We start from the raw sequence: 23,327 nt of genomic DNA on the forward strand, positions 1-23,327 counted from the left end.
GACAACACTTGGAGGTAGAGTGATTTCTGAGGCCAGGAAAATGAAAGGCTTGTATTTCATATGTAGCTCAATTAAATTAGTGTCCATTGCTCACTGTCTGAATATAGTATATGGCCTATATACAGTCTGCCACAATGCAGATGTGTGAGAAATCCATCAAGCACTTGCCTTTTACACAGTCTAGAGCACAAATGGAGACAGATAGACTGAGCAACAACCCTTTGTTTAGCAAATTTTGGGAATTTACATGTAAGATTTAACATTCATATCTAGTTTTAGGCTCTACATTACTTAAGCTCATTGCCTTTTTACCTTTAAACATCCTGTTTTCTCCTCCTTCAGTATTTTAATGGAAAGTGGAATCTGAAATGTATTATTTCATTACTATCTGATAAAATACATTTGTATTTTAAGTATGTGGTTTTTGTTTCAACTGTCATACTTTGTTGGAAAATTTGGCAACCTCTGATTGGACCACAGCTCACGGAACTACGTCTTCACATCACTTCCACAATAAAAGTGTCTCCTTAATGAGCTGAAGGTTATGGGTTCAGTTTGAAGGCGAGGGGAAAATGTCATTTGTGTAATTCACTTGTACATTTATATACTTGTTTAATTCACCACATCAAATTAACTGCAAACTCGTTAGGGTAATTGTTGACGGCTGAACAGCAGCGCAGTTTTAATTTTGAAGCGTCAGACGTTTGTTTCCGGGTCAAGAGGACAGGAAAGAGGAACGGCTGTCATTCAACTTTTAACAAACACCGCTCTATTTTCCTGTTAAACAGCGTATGTTTTTGTATAATTGTAAAATCTCGGGAGCGAGGAACGGTTTTTCCATATCTCCCCACAAGTAAGACGATTTGTAATCGATTTTAAAATCTTTATTTTGATGTAGCTACTGCCAACGTCCCTAGCTGAGCCATTAGCATGTCGGCTAACCGGTTAGCGTGTGGATGATGATTTACTTGTAATTAGCATCACATTTTAACTTCACACTGACCTACAGAACAGCGGTTATTTCCGTTAACTGTACACGGTACTGTCGGTAACACGTCACCTCGCCTCATTGCTTTGTCTGTCAGTCTCTCCTTATAATCACGATGTTATTTGAATGTCAGCCGGCGTGTTGGCGAAATGTTCGCATTGGCAGATTGATATTGAGATTGATATTTTATTGCACTGGTCTGACTATAACAGAGTCTGTCATGTTATCTTTCTCAGCAGGCAAAGAAACAATAGCGGGAGGACTCTGTTGAACGAAACACCAACTTGTCGTTTCCCCCCTCTTTCGTCCCCAGACTACCTGAGCTGCTAAACGTTGATTGACATGGCAGCCAATGGAGCAAGCTGCGAACAGCCTCAGAAACGTGCAGGAGCTAAAGAAAAACAAAACGGCAAGTCTTCAGGTTAGTTTTGCTGATCTTCATGATTTTAAACGTACAGTAGAAAGGGCAATGCATCCTCTCCAAAGTGGATGCGTTGGAAAGTTCAGGTTGTGCAATCTCTGATGGCATAGAATGATAACTGTCACGTCATGGGTTGTACAAGTCATAAACAAAAACCTTGAGGCTGATTTCATTTGAGATTACTTTCAGTTTTCAAAGGTTAACACGACAGAGCAAAAGCAGAACCAGACAGTCTTGTAGCTATCTACATGTAGCATGCATTTAGAAGTGCCAATTCAGCAGGATGCAGTAATTCCAGTAGATGCAAGTATTATAGTACATCAGGGTGATTGCAATTCTGTTTGTGTTCCAGACGCGTTAATAAGAGAAAGGCGACAGAAAGATAAGGAGGAGCGCTTATCTTTGGTGTTATGGAGGAGACCTGTTACCACACTACATTACTTCCTCCAAGAGACCCTCATCAAGCTAAAGGAACTGACGTTTAAGTAAGAAGTTAAACAGGTTCTTCTAGAGCAGTTGTTTTGAATTACTTTGGCCCAGATGTCTATGCACACAGATGCTTCTGACCTTTTGTCCTATTTGTTATTCTTGTGACTCTCTACTTCTCACTAATTGTTATAGCATACCTACATCCCTAAAACATTATAAAAATGTATTTCTCTGACTCCCTGAAAAACTGTGTTTTGGACAGTAGATGGATCAAAAACATTAACATTTATGGGGTGGAAAGTAGCGGTCAGTAGCCGGACATAGGGATCTGGGCTTCTGTGATGTCAGGCAACCTTTAAACAGAGATAAGAAAAAAAACACATTTCAAAATTGTTTCACTTGATATGTTTTGAACTTATTTACCTTTTTTGTTTCACATTTTTGTTCAGGCTTTGGCAGCGACGAGGCACAGTGTTCTTAGTTTTGGTGTTATCTTCACTCTTCTCCATTGCCTACTACACTGAGGGGGCACACCAAGAAGTAAGGCTTTGCTGATTTGTTTTCTCAGAGATGTTAATAATCAACACCATTGCTCTGTCACCAGCCTGTTTAAAGGTTAATGATAAGTCACTCTTGAAAAAGCTCATGTTAATGAGGTATGTACTGTTGTCAAGTAACCCTTGATCATACAGGTAGTGGGTTGAATATTCTGTTTACAAATTCCTCTCTGCGGTGGTCTGTCACACTTAAAGGGCCACCAAGTTTTAATATAAAATCGTCTTAGATAACTCACTTATAATGATGAACTAATATATAACCTACTACAGGTAATTAGCAAATTTAAACTAAAAAAATGGCACAAAAAAGATGAAAAGACGTTTGCCTCTAAAACATTTTATAAATTATTAATTTGATCATAATCATACCATTCGCCCCCCCCCCCCCCAAATTATTTGTTTGGTTTTCTTTCTTCACTTTCTTTCACTGTAGTATGTCCGGTACCTGGAGAAGAAGTTCTTATGGTGTGCCTACTGGGTAGGCCTTGGGATCCTGTCCTCAGTAGGCCTTGGGACTGGCCTGCACACATTTCTTCTCTATCTGGTAAGAGAACAATAATGGTATGGAAATGTGTACACACATCATTTCTTGACATGGGTTTGTACTGAAGACAGAAAGACAGACATGCTCACCAACAGTATATACGTGTCGGAATAAACAAGTTTTAAAGGTGAAGCGTGTTGAATTTAGTGGCATCTAACGGAATGGACTTGTTAGAAAGGGAATATATTATTCATAAGAATGTTTTAATTAGTGTATAATCACCTGAAAATAAGAATTGTTGTGTTTTTATTACCTTAGAATGAACTTTATATATCTACACCAGGGGAGGGGGGTCCTTTAAACGCATAGACAACAGATATTTTCACATGTGAAAATAAAGTATAAATCCTCATTCTCTGTAGGAGCACATAAGATAGTGGAGCTATGTAACAGACACAATAAATATATTTAAATTTCTACTCAAACCACTTTCAGATCTAATCATCTATATGTTTTCGTTGGACAGTCATGATGGTACCTAGTACTATTTTACATATTTCCTGGAAAAGCTGGCTCAGTTGGCCCACATCTGGCCGCTATCTCAACAGTCCAAACACTGCGTAGCGATGATGGCGGTAAAGAGCAACTGGTAACCAGCATTATCTGGTCGGCTGTGCTGAGCATGGTTCGGGATGTTCTATGTGTATCTACAATATTCAGGCTGTTTTTCAGTAGTTTAGCTCCTGGTGAAGATCGAGTCCGCCATGAGCTATGTCCTTCTTGAAATATACTCACACAAAAAAAGACATAAAATTCTTACCTTAGGTTATCACATTTCTGCAAAGTCCACGTGTGTCTATTCCAGCAGTTGCCAGTGGATGGTGTCACACCCCATATTCATCGTCTTCTACCACATCAAACTGTAGTCTAAACTGTCATCTATCTGTCTAAGGCCAGCCAAGAGTTAAGTGTCAACTGACAGGCAGTCACAGAATGACTGTACGACTGAGTCAACAAAATGTGTGTCATTTGTCTTGGTTGTGGTCAAAAGGAGAATCTATCAAAGTGAAAGAGAGGATGATGATGATGTGGCTTCTGTTCTGTAGAACTTGTGCAGATGTGGGCCAACTGAGTCAGTTATTTCCATTATAATGAAATAATGGGGAATGATGTGACTGTGACCTTCCTGTTTTTTTTAAAGCCGATGTCTCACAGTAATACTCCGTAACTCACCATCTGTTCTTCTGTTCCTCTACTGTCTAGTAGTGCTCTGTTCCTTTATATACTGTGTCTAGCTGCAAAGCAATAGTAGCATGGTTCTTATATTGTTTGTGTCTCCGTGAATCATCTTGAGTAGGTGACCTAATTCCCTTCCCCCTCTCTGTGTGAGGAGGGAGAGGGAATGATGCCTACTGTTTCAAAGAGTAGGCATCATCATCTCCCCTGTATGGAACAACCTGGCCTCCTATCAAAACAGTTTTTCTCATTCATTTTAATTTATATATCTTTAAATATAATCATAATTTCCATTACTAGCACAATTCAGGACCTGTCAGAGAGATATTTTAAAAGCCACTTCTTGATAACAGTTTCCCTTTGCAGTGCATAATATTTGATGACGTAGGATATTAATGTGCATACAGTACATTATGTCACTCATTCAATCCCACATTTAACAATAGACCTGAAAATCATGGACAGTTATTAAATTCTCAGTTAAATCAATCGATGTAGGCACAGAATGGGAAACCAGTTTTCCCACAGTTCTAATCCATTGTGCTGTTTTCATCCGAGTTTAGCAAGATTATACTGTTTTGGCAATGTCACATTTTGTCAGTGGTGGTGGTGGAAAGGCTCAGGGCAGCTAGGTTGTGGGGGGTAAAGATCTACTTTGAAAGATTTTTTACACTATTAAGTGATGCATAATGATTTTTATTATCTTGACCAGCCTGTATTTTCATGCATACAAATCTATCTACGAAAGGAAGGAATCTCTGTCTGTATGTTTGTCCTTTGCGTATCTCTTGAACTGTTCACTATATTAACTCCACACTTGGCAGGTGTACAGCTGGGGACCCAAGGGAGTGCAGTGTCGAAATTGGTACAATTTGGACAAGTGATACGTTTAATATTAACAAACTTTGAATAAACCAGTGATCAATGAGCTGCTCCGCTCTGTGCAGTGTCTGGATGGAGCTTCAGGGCTCTGCCAACTGACTCCAGCATGTCAGAGAGAGACCAGAGAAAAGTGCTCGAAAGAGAGAGAAGTAGACAGCGAAAACAGAGCTTTTAACCAAGAATTGACACTCTTATCCTGTGTCTGGACAGAAAGCGTAGCACAGCACGTTTATCAGATCAGCAGCAGCAGTGAGTGAACAGTTGTGTCTACACAGGAAGTGTTCAGGTACATTGTTGAGCGTAGATCACCCGCGTTTTGAAAACGCTCAGAGCCTAATACACAGTGACTGTTGTTACGTGCATAAAACGGAGCAGATACTTTCATGGGCAGTTCAAAAGGAGTTTGTCACATATGTTCTGAGACTGTGGCAATCGTGAAGCACCACTACAGAGCACAAGTCTTTGGAGCAAACATACCCACTCAAATCTGAACTGAAGGCACAGAAAATAGGAGCAACCTAAGAGCCCAATATGATAAATCTACTTTTTTTGAGGATGCACATTATTATATTTTTAAATGCAGCCCTTATTTCACTTGAAATGAGAAAAGAACATTTATTTACTGTTAGACCACTTAGCCCCTTAGATATCATCTGTGTATAATTCATTGTTAGTTTCTTTCTTGTTGTTGGTGTATATATTCATTCACACCTCACAACAACTGTGTTAATTTTTCTACGGTTGAAGTAGCGGCCATTCAAGGGACTACTCTCATTTTGATTTAAGACACAAAACAGTGAATTACGTAGGATACAAACATAATCTGAAATTCCATGTATACACTTAAAACAATATACAAAGCACATTATTACAGCCAGTGTAAGGAAAAATATTGAATGTTTAATGTGTACACAAAAACTAACGATACTGTGTTCATTCACCCTTTTTCTCAGTATCACCTGTCTTCTGCACCAAGCTGGTGCTCTCTCTGTACACACAACATCTATTGCACATCTGTCTGTCCTGAGAGAGGGATCCCTCCTCTGTTGCTCTTCCTGAGGATTCTTCCCTCTTTCTTTTTTTCCCCGTTAAAGGGTTTTTTTTAGGGTTTTTTTCCTTATTTGAATTGAGGGTCTAAGGACAGAGGATGTATTGTTTTGCTGTGCAGACTGTAAAACCCTCTGAGGCATATTTGTGATTTTGGGCTATATAAATAAAATTGACTTGACTTGACTTGACTCTCTCACACAAATACAGGTGTCCTTTATCTTATTCCTCTTGATATTTACATTTCATTTGTCTGTTGTTGGAGTCTCCGGTTTCTCTTAGCTTCCATTTTAGATCCCCCTATTCCCTTTTAAACCCCTCCATGTCATAAAAGCATGTTTCTTATTCAGAAGAGCCTTGTGGTTGCTGTTAATCTAAGGTGTGGTAGTTGGGAATCAACATACCTGTTTGGTGAGAACGTCACCCACACAAAAGTTGATATATGGATTGGCACATTATGTTGAGCTGTCGGTGTCCTCACTTTTTTGACTCACTCTATATCCCAATCAATTTGCATCCAGAACACCCCTAAAAGTCCTTTGACCATCCTCAAAATTTTCATAGAAAAGAAAAAACATTTCCTTACATCGGGGCCCACATGATGTAAGCTGTCTGCTCATAAGAAGACTATTTCCTGTTTCTCTGTTCACTAAAACTTAGCTCATGTTCACAGCGCAACAGCTCCTATCACTACTGCCTACTCAATGTTGATATTAGCCATGGCCAGGAAACTCCTGACGTTCATTTTGAAGGGGAAAAACACGTCCCATCAGCTTAGTAACACTGAATTCACCTCAAGCCCAAAGCATTAATAGATAGCCCCACAGAGACGATTAGATCATTATGCTCATGGGAAAGGGGATTCACTGGCCAGCATGATCTTACCATTAATCATCATGTTTTTGAGTTGAACTCTAGTGCTGAACTCTAGTTATAGTATTGTGGTTCAACTAAGAACAGAGGTGTGTGGGTAGATGGTTGCTTGAACCTGTAGATTTGTCTACTCCACCAGCCAATCGATCAGATCATTAACCAGCAGTTAAAGCTTGTTTCAGTTCTTCCTCATTTAATGATGGAGCCTGAAGATTGTGATGTTGATCTGTTGCTTTGGTCAAGAACGAGATACAACTGGCCAGATTCTCATAACATTTGGTGCAGACATCTAGAGGATGATTCCTACTTTTGGCGACTCCCTCACCTTTTGTCATCACAATCCAGTCATAATTTAATCTCTACCAACTCTTTTGTCCAACTCAAGGTATCTCAAAAACTAATGTTTGGATTTCCTTGAAATTGACTGTTTGTCATGATCGACAGAGGATTGGGGTTTTTTTTTTTTTGACACATACAAGAACCACACCCAAGAATTTCCTGTTTTCACCAGCTACAGGTCAACGTGTCACAGCCATGAATTTGGCTGAGCTCATTCATGCATCCATAACACACTTAACTACTACTTGTAAGTTTCTAAGAAGTGAAAATGTGTCAGTATATTGTTTGTTGCATCCAACCATTTGGTATTTTGGGTTATAATGAACTTTACAGCTTCAAGGGTCCACTAGTAGTGCTTTTGCCAAGTAGTCTTGTTCTTAAATCAGCATGATTAGTATAAAGGTACATTTTATGGGTTCATGATGAAACCCATCGCTGAACAGTTACAGTTTCATCTGCCCGCTATGTGAAGAGTTTTGCTCTGCCGACTTGTGCGAACAAAGAAACTCACTGCAGGGCCGCTGCATCGCCTGCCTGATGACTGTATCAGAGTTTGGTTTCAAAAGTTTGAATCACTGCTTAGTTTTGTCTTGTAAGCACTTGTCATGACATGACGAAATGTCGTTGGGAGAAGTCCTGTTTGGGTTAAAAGAAACAGTGTTGTGTAAACTAAAGAAGCCCCTATAGTGCTCATACTCAGAGTGGGGTGGAGAGTTGCCGTCGAGGATCAGTCAGCGCAGAGTAATTGTGTGCTGTCCATCAGCTGTCAGTGTTGCTTGTATCAGACAGTAAGGAGGCATAATGGAGTTGCTGTGTTGTAGTTACAGGTGGGCCTCTTATGTTTTTGAGGCCAGGTGGCTCGGCCTAACCATACGTCTTTACAATGATAAATGAAGACATACCAACCTGTCAAGGACTGTGTGACTCAGCTACTGTTGGTGTGTCTGTAGCTGTGGGTGGATGACTCTATTAGTGTCTAACTATTCAATCATGTGTTTCATTCAACGTTAATACACTTGTAAGGATGTGCAGTACAATCATACATCTCTGTTTAACTTTACGCAGTTGGTAAATACAATGAGTAAATATGGACTCACATTACTAGCATCTCTAAAACCTTTCACCATTTAAAATGTGCGTTGAAGATATGAGATTGATGATCATGCAGCAAAATCTAGACGTTGAGCCTTTGTTTGTGCCCCAGTGGTTTCCCGTCTATTAAAGAAGTCTGTTGTCTTCATTTGTCACCCCTCTTTCTCTCAGGGTCCTCACATAGCATCAGTGACCCTGGCAGCATACGAGTGCGGCTCCACAGATTTCCCAGAGCCTCCGTACCCAGACCAAATTGTGTGTCCTGAAGTTGAGGGGTTGGAGGGAAGCATCTCCCTCTTTTCAATCATGTCCAAGGTCCGCCTGGAGGCCTGCATGTGGGTGAGTAATAGTGTTCATGAAGAGCAAAGCCTGTGTTCCACAATGAAAAGCGGGGGAAAAAAGAGCAAAAATGTTTGGCAGTGCTAGCAGCAGGTCACAGTGTAATAGCTGGCAACATGTGCAAGGATTAAGGTTTCATCATATTAAACAATTTCAACACGCTTTGGCAAACATCCAAAGGTATGTAAGGTTCTTCAGAAAACAGTTGCATGTATCAAAATTGAAATGGTTCTTGATGCCAATGCGTAGTCTCTCATGTGTGAAATGAATAAGCAAATCCTGATGTGGAACATTTGTTTGTGTGTGTTTTTAGGGTGCAGGCACTGCCATTGGAGAGCTACCTCCATATTTCATGGCCAGAGCAGCTCGTCAGTCAGGCGCTGACCCGGATGATGAAGACTATGAGGAGTTTGAGGAGATGCTGGAGCAGGCTGAGAGCGCTCAGGTCAGAGTTGCAAGCATATACACATCTGTTATGAGAGCCATTGGCTTGGTCATTTTCAATATTTACTCCTCTTTTAGTATATCATATTACATAAATTCAAATAACATTTTGTATAAAGATTAAAGAAGATGAGCTTTTAATTTGATGTGATTCTATGAACGGTGTATCATCTTGTGATGAATTTCAAAAGAACCCGAGTAAACTCAATGACCCCCCTTCCACTGAAAACACATGGTCACTGAAATAAAAACAACAAGAATTAAAATGAATAAAAAATCACATAAATACGCTGAAAATGAAAGTATATATCCCTCTATTTGTTTCACTTTTAGCATAGTTGTTTACACTTAATCCACCCACTCAATTTGATATTAATTTATCTGATTCGGCCTCATCTTCATAATTCACAACTGACCATGGAGCCACTGAACAGTGATTGGTCCCAAAGTGCCATGTGACTTCAGTGAAGCTCCTCCTTCCACTTCCAGTAAATCTGTCTGTTCTTGGGTGAGTCACCCTGAGCACAGCTCTCCCTTAAATCATCCTTCAGGCTTCGCTTTCTCTGCCTCCCTCCTTCTCTCTTTTCACCGGCCTCTAATTTGAATGACAGACACTTCTGTGAGGAACCAGGTTCACATGACTGGAGACTGCTGAGATCAGATGCTGAGTCAACAGAACAGAAATCAGACAAACCTGTGTACATTGTCTCACTCTCCATCACTTATTCTCACTTTCAGCCGAATAGGCCGAGGAGGCCTCACATCACATGTCTTTCATCACGGCAAAGTATTCAGGATGTATCCACATATGCATTTGTCATAGATCATCTGAAGCAACAATCTCACGGAACCAGTCAGAAGCACTTAGTGACCATTATTTTGTTTCATGACAACATGCAGAACACATGATTCATTGAAATTATTACCACACAAAGTATGTTAAAAGAGGAATCCAAAGCTTAAAAACCTGCATTGTTTTATCAACCACAAAAAGCCTAGTCAGCAGTCTCAAATCACGAAAGCAAGAAAGTGATGTAGACCAACAGGATTTAAAGCACACATAAAAGGAGAGAGCGCTTACTAACTAAGTCCTCACTGAAAGCCCAAAAAAATGTGCTGAGATTGATTTGATTGCATTTTAAGAATAACCATGGATGAATTGTTAAAGTCATTTTTAGTAGCATAGACTACATATTGACTAAAATACCTTGGCATCACTGGCAAGAGACAAGATGCATAGAAACATGAAAACACTTGTCATTGTTAAACCTCAATGCTGCATCTTTGTATTAGGATGGTTTGTGATATGTACGTACATGAGGAAAACCACTCCAACAAAACAATAAGCAAGACATGTCAATGTAAATTGCTGCCAAGTTTGACATTGGTGAGATGCCTCTAATCTCCCTCCTGCATCGGCCGTTATCCTCACCATGTAACCACACACATTCCACGCCCACAGGGGTGCAGATAGGATCAAATGTTACTTGGCACTTCTTTACCAAACGGTTTTTGATTGCCATTCCACCAAAACCAAAAGAAAAAATCTCACAGTGCACAGAAATAGCAGGTTTTTTTTACCACACTTCTCTCACCACCACTCATTTCTTGTAATAACATCGCAGACAGCACTGATGTCTGGTTTAGAATGGTTTAGTAAAGTATTGCATAGTTATTTTAAGAAAAGAAGTAAAGGGTGATTATGTGTTCAGAGACATCAATGTATGTTTAAAAGTTGCGTTGCAACTGCAATGTGTGTTTTCAAATTGTTTCCTGTCATCTTTTTTGTAGGATTTTGTCACAAGAGCAAAACTGGGAGTCCAGCGTATGGTGCAGAAAGTGGGATTCTTTGGGATCTTGGCTTGTGCCTCAGTAAGTTGAAATTTGCATCACCTTATGCACCACATGCATAATCAAACTTTGTAACTGTGGAAATTTATCAGACTATGAACATTGTTTAATGCGTGTGCTTCAGATCCCTAATCCTCTTTTTGACCTGGCTGGAATAACCTGCGGACATTTCCTGGTTCCCTTCTGGACCTTCTTTGGAGCAACTTTAATTGGGAAAGCCATCATTAAGATGCATATACAGGTCAGTAACTCAACTAAAAGGTTTGTCAGAAGTGGATAGAAACTAGCAAAGAGTCACTTCACCGCAAATTACACCAGGTTTTTTCCATTTTTTAACACAAACCATACAAGCACATACCACATACAGGCAGCATTTAGGCTTCGAATATGACTCATCTTTTGTTTTATATCATCACATTGCTGCCCTACCTGCTGCCAGCAGTGTGATAATGTATGTGAAAAAAATCCACACTAAAGAAAAAATTATATACCTTGCTGACTGATTCATTTCAAACAATTCTCACAACCTCAAGATGTGTGGGAGAGATAAGATCAAGCCTAGTGCCTAGATCATGAGTTGGTGACTGTGAGAAACTCTTAATTGTGCACTTCTGATTAACTCTTTCTGACTGTGCTCTGCATTCCTTATTCTGATTGAAGCTTTGGGATGCATCCAAACCATATACACGGGCTGCAGATGAAAGGAAGGAGACTTTTTTTTAAGAAGTCTTTAACAAGAGTTAGGATTTTTAAAAATGCACCAGATCAAAAAACTTGTTAATTAAGGAGTTTATTTTTGAGTCTGCCAAACCACTGACTAATATAAGCCTAGACTGTGAGAGGCTGTCTGTGCGTGAGTCGCTGCGTGTCCTGACAAACCTTGAGGTGAACCTCTCCATCTCTTGGTGGTACCAGCCAGTGATCTCACTCTGAGACCTTTCAGACAAAGGGGCCCGTCGGGCAGCGGCGGTTATGTAGGGAGGATGGAGATCGGACATGAGAAGGTAGACACAAGAGAAGGAAATAAGGCAGACGGTAAACGCCTGGGGGGGGGGGGGGGGGTGGTCTCTTTATTTTTTTTTTTGTTGTTTTTGTACCTTAAACCCCTTGGACCTCACGTGTCATATCCTGTCTGAATTTGTCCAGGGGGCCATGTGTCATGCTGTTTTAAAGCTGATCAGTTTCAGGACCGGAGAAGAATATTGTGGTTTTGCCCCCCGCTTTGGCGCTTTGCAAACCACACAAAGCCCCTTGCTGCCCAGAATCTAGCATATTGCCATGTTTAGGTTTTATAATGAGTGTGTTTGTGGATACTGGCAGATGTGGCCTCAATTTATCACAGCTGTACCCCTAAAAATAAGAATCATAATAACTATCATATCTATCCATCTTTGACGTTATTCTTAAATTTTTAAAATCTTTTGTTCCTTATTTTGTATCACTGTTTTTGTTTAAATGTTTGTCCTGTAAAACACTTTTCTTAAAGTTCCTAAAGTTGTCTATAAATTATGTTGATATAAGCGTGATTGTATGTTCTGTATTTTAAAATCGCTAATATGTTTCACTCTCTCTCGCTTCCAACAGAAACTATTTGTTATCATTACCTTCAGCAAGCACATAGTGGAACAAATGGTGTTACTCATTGGGTAAGTGTGTTTGTCTCGATGTGTGTGAACAGTGATCATCTTTCCCCTGGTTTTTGTGGTTAGCAGCACATTTGTAAACATTTTCAGATCCATTTTGACCACCGATGCGGGGATCGTGTCTGAATAAATGCTTTCCCTGTGGGGGTGTATGTGCATGCTTTTTGCAATTTTCCACAAAAAAATAGTCCCCTCACCCACCCACACACACGCACATGCATACAATCCATCTCTGCAGCAGCACCGGTGGTCAGGCGTGTGAGGTCCCATCCACAACATGTTGATCTGACTCACCAAGTTCAGCTTTGACTGAGACACAGTTGCCCCATTAAGGCGGGAAACACGATCACAGACAAAGCAGAAAGAAAAGTTACTGTGACTAATGTTTTAACTAATGTCAGATTTGGCTCATTTGAGCTCAAATTTCAAATGTTGCTTTTAATTAACTAAAGATATTAGATGCTAAAATTAACTATTGAAATTATTAAAAACACTCACTAATATTTATTGTGAGTCAAGTTATGAAATTTAATGAATCAAAGAGCCAAGAAAACCAGAGATTTTAGTCAGACTTCATGCTTATTTCATGATTTGGGATTAGTCGCTCAGTTTTCATTGATCTATTTGCTGTTTTAACTTACTTCCATGTATATAATTGATAAGATCAGGACCTCAGACTCTTGTCATACTTGTCTCTTTCTTATTAAACTAAAGCTGAAGGTTCTTTCCCACGATGTTGTGACAGCTCTTGGTGACTCGCTATGATGTGTGTAAATGGTACATCAATGCTAACACAGGATGTTTTTTTTGTAAATGCTGTGTGTCTTTTTATTCATGTGTTCACACGAGATAACAAGAATGAGTCAGACAGAACTAGTTAGATTTTATTTGAAATCAGCAATTACCCAGTTCCCTTTTGGTGGGTGTTTAGTAAATTGTGTCTCTTATTTTGCTTAGTCTAGTTAAGTCTAGACAGCATGTTTATGTCCTGACCAGGGACAGAATTGAATCCATGCAGCTGGAAGACGGTGTGTGAATGTCTACAGCCTGCAGTATATTTTTTTCAGTCACAGTAATGATAAGTTTGGCACCTTTTTTAGAGATAGTGTTTAAACTGTACCGCTGCTAAAATTACAGTACCAACGCGTCCTCTATATGACGTGAATTGATAAAATGGTATCTATTATGATTGGCCCCCTTGTGAGCTGATCCTCCCTGCCTAATAAGGACATGAGCACGCCCTGATTAGATGTCCTTCCACCCAGAAGGCAGTGGTGGTAAAGGTGGTGACATCATGTCGACTCACTTCCTGATTGAAGGGGCTGACACAAGCGCCTATAGAGAGCTAAGGAGTATAAAAGGAGGGCTGAAGAGTTGCTGCTTCATTCCTCTCTGCTGCCTGCTCCTGATCACTTTACCAAGTGGAGGAGATAGAAACTCTGAGATAGGATCCACATGTAGGATGGGGCCTTCAGCAGCTCTTACAAGGATGCTGGTTAACTGGTGGATAAGTGGGAGCCTTTGTGTAGTGTTCAGGGAAAGAAAAGACTTCCTGAACTGCTCTCTGAGCTTCTTTATAGGGAAAAAAGTATTTAGAGTCTGAAGCTGCGGTCTAAGGAAAGGTGCTTAAAGGGTAAGTGGAAAAAAATGTTCATCCTCTTTTTCTCTCATGTCTTCTTTTCTTTGCCGCTCTGTGGGGATCGACGTCAGGTCTGTGCCCAAAGTAGGACCATCACTCCAGAAGCCCTTCAGTCAGTACCTGGAAGCACAGAGGAACAAGCTGCACCATGCTGGGAGCAGTGCACCAGCGGTAAGAACAATCCATTATTTTACCATTTCCAAAGTAGTAGCTTTATTAATGTATTTATCTGTTAAGATTAACAACTATATGTTATGTATGTGTGCTTTAAATCACGCACTGGAAAGGTTTCATAAAATGTTCCCAATTCGCTACAAGTTAATGCACTCAGCAGCATCAGAGTTGGGAAGTTTTTTGGTACATATGTCGATATTTCAGAATTTATAAAAAACAACATTGGCTGGCTTTTAATTTTTACATAAGCACACAGAATAAACATTTTCATCACTTTAGCTCATTTATTAACAATTTACAATTTATATGTACTGAGCATTTTACATTTTACATTAGAAAGATGAACTTCAGCGCCCTCTGGTGGACAAACTGTGTAATAGCGACTGTTTCTAGATTACCTCAAACATGTTTAGCATTTCTGTACTGCAGTTTCTTATTTATTAATCAGCTGACAAATATGCAGATTTATCAGTCTAAGTTTGAGTTTACATCAGTCTTTGTCTGCTGAAAAACACATCACTTAAATTCCCTAAATTGGGACTTTTTCTCTTTATATTTGAATCCCATTTTCTCCCAACCATTTACTACTGTCATGAGTGCAGGATGCATGTAATATTCATAACATTTTACTGTCAAACCAGGATTTGTGTGCTCATGAACTGTAATGTATGACAGTAATTAATAGCATATCCACCTTCACTGTGGGTTTCCAGGATGAGAACTGGCTGTCATGGGTGTTTGAGAAGGTGGTGCTGGTCATGGTGTGCTACTTTGTCATTTCCATCGTCAACTCCATGGCTCAGAGCTACGTCAAGCGGCTGCAGCAGCAGAGGCACTCGGAGGAGAAGACCAAGTGATGACTAGACAAAGCGGTACAAACATCCAAGTGACTGAGTCTCCGCTGCCGCTGAGAGCCCTCCACTCAGCACCAGCCACTCACAACTTAACAACAAACCTCACCCTCATCCATTCTCAACGAGGCTGAACGCTCAAAAAAAAAAAAAAAAAGAAAAAAAGCAGGCACTACTTGTTGGTGTGTGTGCTTTTTGAGGATGTATGTGCTGTTTACTGTTTGTCCCTCCTTCAGGTTTTGTAGTTCTTCCTCTCATCTCACTCTCTTAGGTGTGTGTAGTGCGACTGCTGATCTTTACTTTGTTAAATTAACCCATTCATTGACCTCAGAAGTAAAGCTGCGGTTTGGTGGTGACTGCTATGTGCGGGCAGGGCCCATCAGATGCTATGCCTTATGCAAGATGGGAAGACCTGACTTCCCTTGAATATAGTTCTTGACTAATAGACTTGATTTTTATTTAATTTTGTAACGTTAATGTATGAATGGATTTGGGTTTGTTTGTACAGCGTGCTGCCAAGATAACTGCTACGGATGGTCTTTCTTTTCAGGGTTTGATTTTTTTTTTTTCCCTCATGTTTTCGTCCTGTTAGACAATAAGACCAATTAGTCTTTTTTTTGTTTCTGGAATTGTGAACTTAAAAGATGGAGAGAAAAAAAAGCAATATCAACTTAAAACATGTGGTATTGATGGTTTGCACATTGTGTAAATATCTTAATATCTTTTTGACAGTATGCTCAGATGTATTTCTATTCTAATGGTCTGTGTGGACATGAGTCAACTTGAACCAAAACAAAAAAAAGAAAAAGTGATATCATTTGTAAAGTGACATTGTACTCTCAGCTAAATAGTCCCCATTTCTATTCTGTACATTTAGGTTGGACCTTGGAATCGGATCATATATAAAACATGTCAATCGTGGCACTTTTCCAAGTCTGAGTCTGTCATTTTTTTGTATTCTCTTATAGGACGAGACCAACTTCTATGTGTCGATTCTGCTAAACCTTCTTGTGATCATGTGATGTTTAAAAACTGTTGTACGAAATGTTTAACCATCATGACAAAGCTAATGTATAACTTCCTCTTAGAAATGATCATCTTTAAGGTAAGTGAACAGTTTGGCTCTCACGGTAAAGTTTCAGTTTGCTAAAAGCTAAAAAAAAATTAACTGACTCCAAGATCCTCCCTGTTTTTTGGGGATTAGTCCTGCCTGAAATGTCATGTCACACCTGGACACTGCTTTCCCACCCCATCAGCTAGCTTATCAGACTGGTGTTGGCTGTTAAAAGTATTACGGCGACAACAGTCTGTAAGCTGGCTGAAGTTGTGGGCTTACAGCAATCATTCTGGAGCTGCTCGGCTGAGGCTGCACTTCAACCGGTCCATTTGTGGATACAACGGTCTGTCTTTAGTGCTGCTCTGATTTAATGCTGATCATCCCAATACTGGAAATACCACTATGTAAAATTAGTGAACAATAAAGTGATGAAAGTATGCAACTTTTCTTTTTTGTCATTCCTAATAATTACTGAATATCCTTTTGATATTAATTATAATTGCTGCAGGCTTCGATGATGCAGTGAATGGGTGTCCCACCAGTGGTTTGTGCAAAGGCAAATATACACATTTATTAAACAAGTGTCATCATGCAGTTTTGCAGTAAAGAAATTGCCTCAGTCAAGAAATTTGCTTTCACTAAACCAAACAATACTGTTAAAATAAACCATTTGTTTTATTTACATATTCCATTTTAATAAATCATCAGCATTGTCCCACATGATGTTATTGTCCACTTCAAGTCCAAAGGGACAGTCAAAGGTAAGGAGGTGCTCTTTATTTTTCTTCACTACTAGCACAGTTGACTGTAGCTGGAGATAACTTGCTCTAGAGATGTAAAGTTGTCGAGGAAATCCTCCTCTGAGATCCCAAACTTAGTGTACTGATGGATATAAGCCCTGTAACGTTGGGGAAAACAGAGGAGAGTCAATTAAAACGTTCTCAGCTTTTCTCATAAAGTTAAATTTGAACGTTCATATTCACTGACTGCTATATTTTGCATACTGAGTCAAAAGTGATCACTTATTTCTCCCTTTAACTTGAATGTCATCTATTAGTGCACTACACAAACTTCAGAATCTGTTTTTTACACAAATACGCTATTAAAAGGATCATTTTCTACTCATCTTTACAAAACACAGCTTTGTATACAGTAGACATTCTTATCTTAAAAGTAACATTTCATTGTCTTCTGACTGACTCACCTGGAGGCAAACATATTCCAGGCTTTTCCCACCATGTTATCCAGCGGTTTGAGCAGAGCCTGACTGTTGCTGACCAGCGTAGCAGATTTTTCATACTTATTAAAAGGCACCGGGGATTTCCACGAGTTGAAAGCTTCTCCTGACGAGAGCCAGGAGGTGTAGAGGGCTGGGTCCTCAAAGCCGCCTGTAAGCAGAACACAATTCACATCCTTTGATCTGCACAGTCTGAAAGCATTAAAATACATCAAATGGAAAAGTTGATACTTCTTTAAACCTTTTTCTGTGTTCCCTCAACTCAACATTTATCAGGTGAAATCAAAAAAAGAATCAAAGCATGACTTCATCTAGTCAGTCCATTGATTCTTTTTATAAAATCAATACATTTCAGCCATCTGTCTGACCTGTCTCTGCACTGTAGACGTCTTTGCCTCTCAGTATGAGCAGGTTGGCCAGAGAGGTGTTAAAACTGGGACCTGTGAGACTCCTGGTCCTCTCAGAGCCGGCAAGTGGACGCACCTGCCAGTCTATACCTGACAACAAACAACAATGATCCTCTAAAGCGTATCCAACAACTTAATAATTAACTTGCAATAGTATCCAGTTGAACGCGTTGAAGTGAAACTGAACAGCAAATGAAAAACTTGCCTTCCTCCATCTTGGCGTTGGAGATGAGCATCTGTCGCAGGTGTTTGAGCAGACCTGGCCAGCTGAACGTGCTGTACGCTATTGAGGAACTGGGCATCTGAGGGATGGTACACACACTGAGCAGCTTGTACTCTGGGTGGCATACAAGAGCGCTCACCAGCTCACCTGAGAGAAATCAAAAATGTCATCATAAAGGATAAGAAGTGCTGGCTTGTGATAGTGGTTTACAGTAAGCAATCGGAAATCATCTAATAAAATGTTCAACTGGACAGAACGTGGTAATTAGAACTGAAATATCTTAAAATGAATTTCCTTATTGTTATATTTTATCTAAGTAGCTTTTCCTTTATCTAGTTATTAGTTTTTTTTCCATAGTGTTTTTTAAAATTTCATAATTTTGTCAGGATGATCTCAAAATAGATTATCATTCACAATAACAACAATAAACAATGAATGTGTCAAATTTAATTTCCTTTTTCACTTGAGATCTACAATTTTTGTTATTAAATGTATTTGTAAGGGACTGTGTAAAAAAAAAACGTAAAACATCACAAATTACAATAACTACTAATTGAAAACAAAATAGATACTAACTGCTATGTACGATGAGTCTCATGGTCATATTTGTACAGTTAACATCATTTTTCTGATGAATTGAACCATCTGGGTTCCAGATGTGTTAATGTGTGACACAAGCTACAAAATGCATTCTGCTTTTTTGCTGTCAAACAAACTATTTAAGAATTTACTATTTACTTTGTTTAGGGAATGGCTGTTATTATCCCATAATATTCCAGGAAATCCAGCCCTGTGGGAAGCTGCCGTGTGTGTATGTGTAGTCCGTCATAGGCTACTTTTGGAGACAAATTTCAGACTTAGGACCAGTTAATTGGAGATGGTTTGTGCAACTGGTGACAAAAGCCATGTCCCCAATTTGGAAAAAGCTGATCTTTGGGTCAGTGGTTATTGTTTGAGTTTGGCAAGTAGTGGTTATGGTTATGGTTAGGGTTAGGTTAAGTCTCCAGGAAATGAATTCAAGTCTATGTAATGTCCCCAAAAGTGACCCTGGTCTGATATATGTGTGTGTGTGTGTGTGTGTGTGTGTGTGTGTGTGTGTGTGTGTGTGTGTGTTGGCCTTTCTCACCCAGAGGATTTCTGCTGTAGACTCCATGGGAGTCGGCAGTGAGTGCGGGCTGCAGGATGCCGCCCAGCTGCTGAGCGATAACCCTGTTGACGTCGCTGAAGGAGATTTGTTTGATGTTGAGCAGCTGACTGCAGATCCTGTGCACCGTGTCGTTCTCGTGCACCAGGATGGCGTCTGACAGCTGGTAGAGGTGTGCCAGCGTCAGCACAGAGTTGTAGTTCTGGACAATCACCTGAAAGCATGCAATTACATATAGACATTTCATTCATTACTGTATATTTGAGCAGGCTGCATATACTGCACATGACCACATCACTTTTTTTTAGCACTCCTTGCACTTTTCACACCTTTACGCTATTTGTATCCTGTTTATAGTTTCACATGTACATAGACACTGTATGTTGTTGTCCACTTCTTGTTTTTATATTTATGTATCTATTTTTACACCCACTTGTTTGTACATAATAGTGATATGTTTATCAGGGCTGGGCGATGTGGACAAAATCAAATATCACAATATATTTGACCAAATACCATTGCGACAATATGGTAGGGATGACTATTGGTGCTTTCACAAAACATTTACACAATGAGATTCTTGATAAATAATCTAGAACAGTCTTCACTTTACTATAATGCAGCCTTTAAAACAGGAAAAGACAACACTTACACCATATCACAATATTATGATATCCAAAATCTAAGATGATATCTAGTCTCATATCACAATATCGATATATTGCCCTGCCCTAATGTCTATGTTTAATTGTCTTTGTTGGGCTTGTTGTCCTTGTGTATCTTTCTGATGATTGTTGTGTGTAAGTAGATTGAGAGCCACTAAACCAGAGTCAAATTCCTTGTATGCATAAACGTACTTGGCCAATAATGATGATTCTGATTCTGAAAGAACAGAATAAGAGAAAAAGCTAATAGCAATGCTAACAAATAAGACAATAAGTCAATAGTTGAGCACACTGACAGCCGTCTCCATACCTCCCCAGTCCCGTACGGCCAGGTGAGGTGGTTGAGGATGAAGGATTTGGGGTAAATGTCTCGGAGACACTGAGTAACATAGGTGCCAACTCCGGACCCCGTCCCCCCTGCTACACTCATCATTGCCATGAGCCCAGCCAGTCTGTCACAGCGCTCCACCTCTCGCCTCACCAACTCCTCCACCGCTTCCCTGTGACAAGGACCGTGGACGCAAAACCTAATGTGAGACAAGAAGCACATAACCAGATTAGTTTTTCACCCTCGACATTCATTTCTACACACAGGATGATTGTTTTCTCGCATTTGTGTTGCTGATCACATCTGTAAAAATACACACAAGGCTAACAATGTGATTACAAGTTACTTTTGACTTGATTTGAGCAGCTCATTCTTCAGATCGGAAATAGAAGTTTGACAAAATAATCCCAACTCGAGATCCACGCACTACTAAATACTAACTGTGATGCTTATCTTAAAGGCCAACACATACGATAAGTCCTAAAAGTGTCACTGATGAAATCAGCTAACAGCTACTGAGCTCACATATCAACAGATTCATCTCCATGACAACTCAACAAATCCCACCTGCACATGAAGACGGTGTGATACAGCTGAAAGCTCCAGAAAAAACCTTGAGTTGGGATTGATTTGACGTGATGATTACAAAATGACATGATAAGGTTTGATTGACAATGTTTATCATTACTGTAACAACAGCAGTCTGATTTTGATCTGTAAACAGTGGATAAAGAGCCAGTAGTGGAGGAAACTGGGGCTGTACCTAACAAATATTTAATTATTAATTAATTATTGATTATTTTCTAATCTATTAGTTGTTTGATCCATAAAATGTCATAAAATGGTGAAAAATGTTATTCACCCAAAGATATTCAGTTAACTATAATAGAAGACTAAAGAAACCAGAAAATATTCACATTTGAGAAGCTGGAATCAGAGAATTTTGACTTTTTTTTTTTACAAAATGACTGAGAATTATTAATCAATTACCAAAATAGTGGTCAATCAATTTAATTGTTGGAAACGAAACAATTAATCAACTAATCATTGCAGCTCTAGAGGAAATAGTAAGGAAATATTTCCACTATTCTACAGAAACAGAGGGAGGAATGAAAGGTTTCCTTACCCATTAGCCCAGTTGTTTCCAGAGCCCTGCTTCTGGCTGAAGTATGAAGTGTCTCCATACTTCCACCTGCCGGACTTTGCAGCCTTGGTTAAACTCTGGTTGATGACTTTGGGCTCCATGTCTATCAGCACTGCCCTCGCCACAAGCTCTGGTTAAAAGAGAAAAACATATGAGAGATGACTTTCGAGCTTATCATCAGTCTGTTACACTAAACTGGACAAACTCCACAGTCTTGATGTGTGGCTGAATGTGTGATATTGATGCACAGTTTGTTAAATGCTTTCATCATGGTGGTACTATCCCATCTAATTGTCCAGACCATGTCTGTACATGTTGTGTTCAGTGTTATTCCTCTTGGGGGGAGGGGGGGAACTTGATAAATTTAATTTTTAAAAAAAGATGACTTTCATTATCAATTATCTATTAGATAATTTGAATAGCTGTTCAGTCTATAAAAAACAAGCCAATACTGAGAAATGCACATTGTGATTTTCATTGCTTGTTTAGTCCAACTTATAATTATATTAAACAGATTAAAGCAGCACATGCTCACATTTGAACAGCTGGAAACTTATGAACCAGTGTCATTTTGCTTGAGAAATGGCTTAAACAATTAATTATCAAAAACCAATTGATCTTCTATCAATCAACTAATCGTTTAGTCGACTGTCTCAGTCCTAATAAGTGACACATAAACACATGCACAGTATAGAAAGTCACAACACAATCCAGAGAGGAGGATCTCACCTCCCTGTGTAGTTTGATGGAAGAACCTCTCACAGCTGGCTGTACTGTATGTTTTCCTCTGCGGCTCCTGAGCATCACTGCAGATGATGTCAAACAGCTCCTGACCCACCTGGTTACCGCACTGACCGAGCTGAACTGTTACTACTGACATGTTTACACCCAAGACTCCAGTCTCCCGATCAGACTGTGAGACCAGACAGTCTGCTGCTCCCTGTTGAATCCACGATCTGGATCAAACACTTCATCACTGCAGCCACCGAGCCGACAGTTTCTATAGTAGTGTTTATGAACTGCCGCCACCGGAAGTTCTTCTTCTACTTCTGTTGAGTTTTATGGCGGCTGGTATCATATGTGTCGCGTTACCGCCACCTGCTGGACTGTAACAGCTTCACAGTGCAAAAGTGATCCCATTCATGACATTGTTCACTCTATAACCAGTGGTGGAAAGTAACTAAGTACATTTAGTCAAGTACTGTAGGCTACGTAAGTATAATTTTGAGGTAGCCTACTTGTACTTTACTTGAGTATTTCCATTTGATGCTACTTTATACTTCCACTCCACTACATTTATTTGACAGCTTCAGTTACTTTTCAGATGAAGATTTGACACAAAAGATAATATAACAAACTTTTAAATACAACACCTTGTTAAAGATGAAACCAGTGGTTTCTAACCTTTTTGGCTTTTGACATCTTACAAAAAGCAGTGTGTAGTCGGGGTAACATTTCAGACATCTATTAGTTGTTAACAGCTCCACCAAATAGTGATTTTTCCTTCTAAACTTCTCACATGGTTTCATTTCAATAAATATTCAAATGATCCAATATTTCGCCAAAAATCAAAGATTAGAGAAAAAGTCCAAAAACTGAAAACAGATTTGTGTATCAGAACTTTGTTTTTTCTTCTTTCCTCTCCCATTTATCATCTCACGACCTCTCAGATTTATCTGGTGACCCTTTGGAGGGGCAACTTTTCAGTCGATGGTGGCCAGCACATATTTTTTGCTGTGGTGTGCTGGGGAGGCGGAAACAAGGCCGGGGAGCTGTACAGCCTCAACAAGCTTGTGAGGAAGGCTAGCACTGTGTTTGGACTGACGCTGCACA

The 23,327-nt window shown here is 39.6% G+C and overlaps 2 protein-coding genes across 6 annotated transcripts; one reads left to right on the forward strand and one right to left on the reverse strand.

Moving 5' to 3' along the window:
* Positions 1-587: 587 nt before the first annotated feature.
* Positions 588-16,783, forward strand: vmp1 (vacuole membrane protein 1). Of its 5 annotated transcripts, none has more exons than XM_067594397.1 (12): positions 588-853; positions 1,225-1,397; positions 1,762-1,894; positions 2,288-2,378; positions 2,829-2,939; positions 8,520-8,687; positions 9,001-9,132; positions 10,923-11,003; positions 11,107-11,223; positions 12,567-12,628; positions 14,336-14,435; positions 15,152-16,783. In XM_067594397.1, exons 2-12 carry the CDS (start codon positions 1,331-1,333, stop codon positions 15,293-15,295), a joined length of 1,206 nt encoding a protein of 401 aa, XP_067450498.1. In that variant the 5' UTR covers positions 588-853; positions 1,225-1,330; the 3' UTR covers positions 15,296-16,783. The 5 variants fall into 5 exon arrangements, with proteins under 5 accessions (XP_067450498.1, XP_067450499.1, XP_067450495.1 ...); XM_067594398.1 differs by having other exon boundaries at positions 1,302-1,397; XM_067594394.1 differs by having other exon boundaries at positions 592-853; positions 1,225-1,409.
* Positions 16,784-17,002: 219 nt separating this feature from the next.
* On the reverse strand, positions 17,003-22,546 carry tubd1 (tubulin, delta 1). The gene is made up of 8 exons (XM_067594393.1): positions 22,224-22,546; positions 21,477-21,624; positions 20,333-20,549; positions 19,340-19,571; positions 18,196-18,360; positions 17,952-18,080; positions 17,551-17,734; positions 17,003-17,244 (listed from the first exon to the last, which is right to left on the reverse strand). Exons 1-8 carry the CDS (start codon positions 22,372-22,374, stop codon positions 17,139-17,141), a joined length of 1,332 nt encoding a protein of 443 aa, XP_067450494.1. The 5' UTR covers positions 22,375-22,546; the 3' UTR covers positions 17,003-17,138.
* Between the last annotated feature and the right edge of the window lie 781 nt (positions 22,547-23,327).

The sequence above is a fragment of the Thunnus thynnus genome, chromosome 7 (genome assembly GCF_963924715.1).
Source record: "Thunnus thynnus chromosome 7, fThuThy2.1, whole genome shotgun sequence".
Taxonomy (NCBI): Eukaryota; Metazoa; Chordata; class Actinopteri; order Scombriformes; family Scombridae; genus Thunnus; species Thunnus thynnus.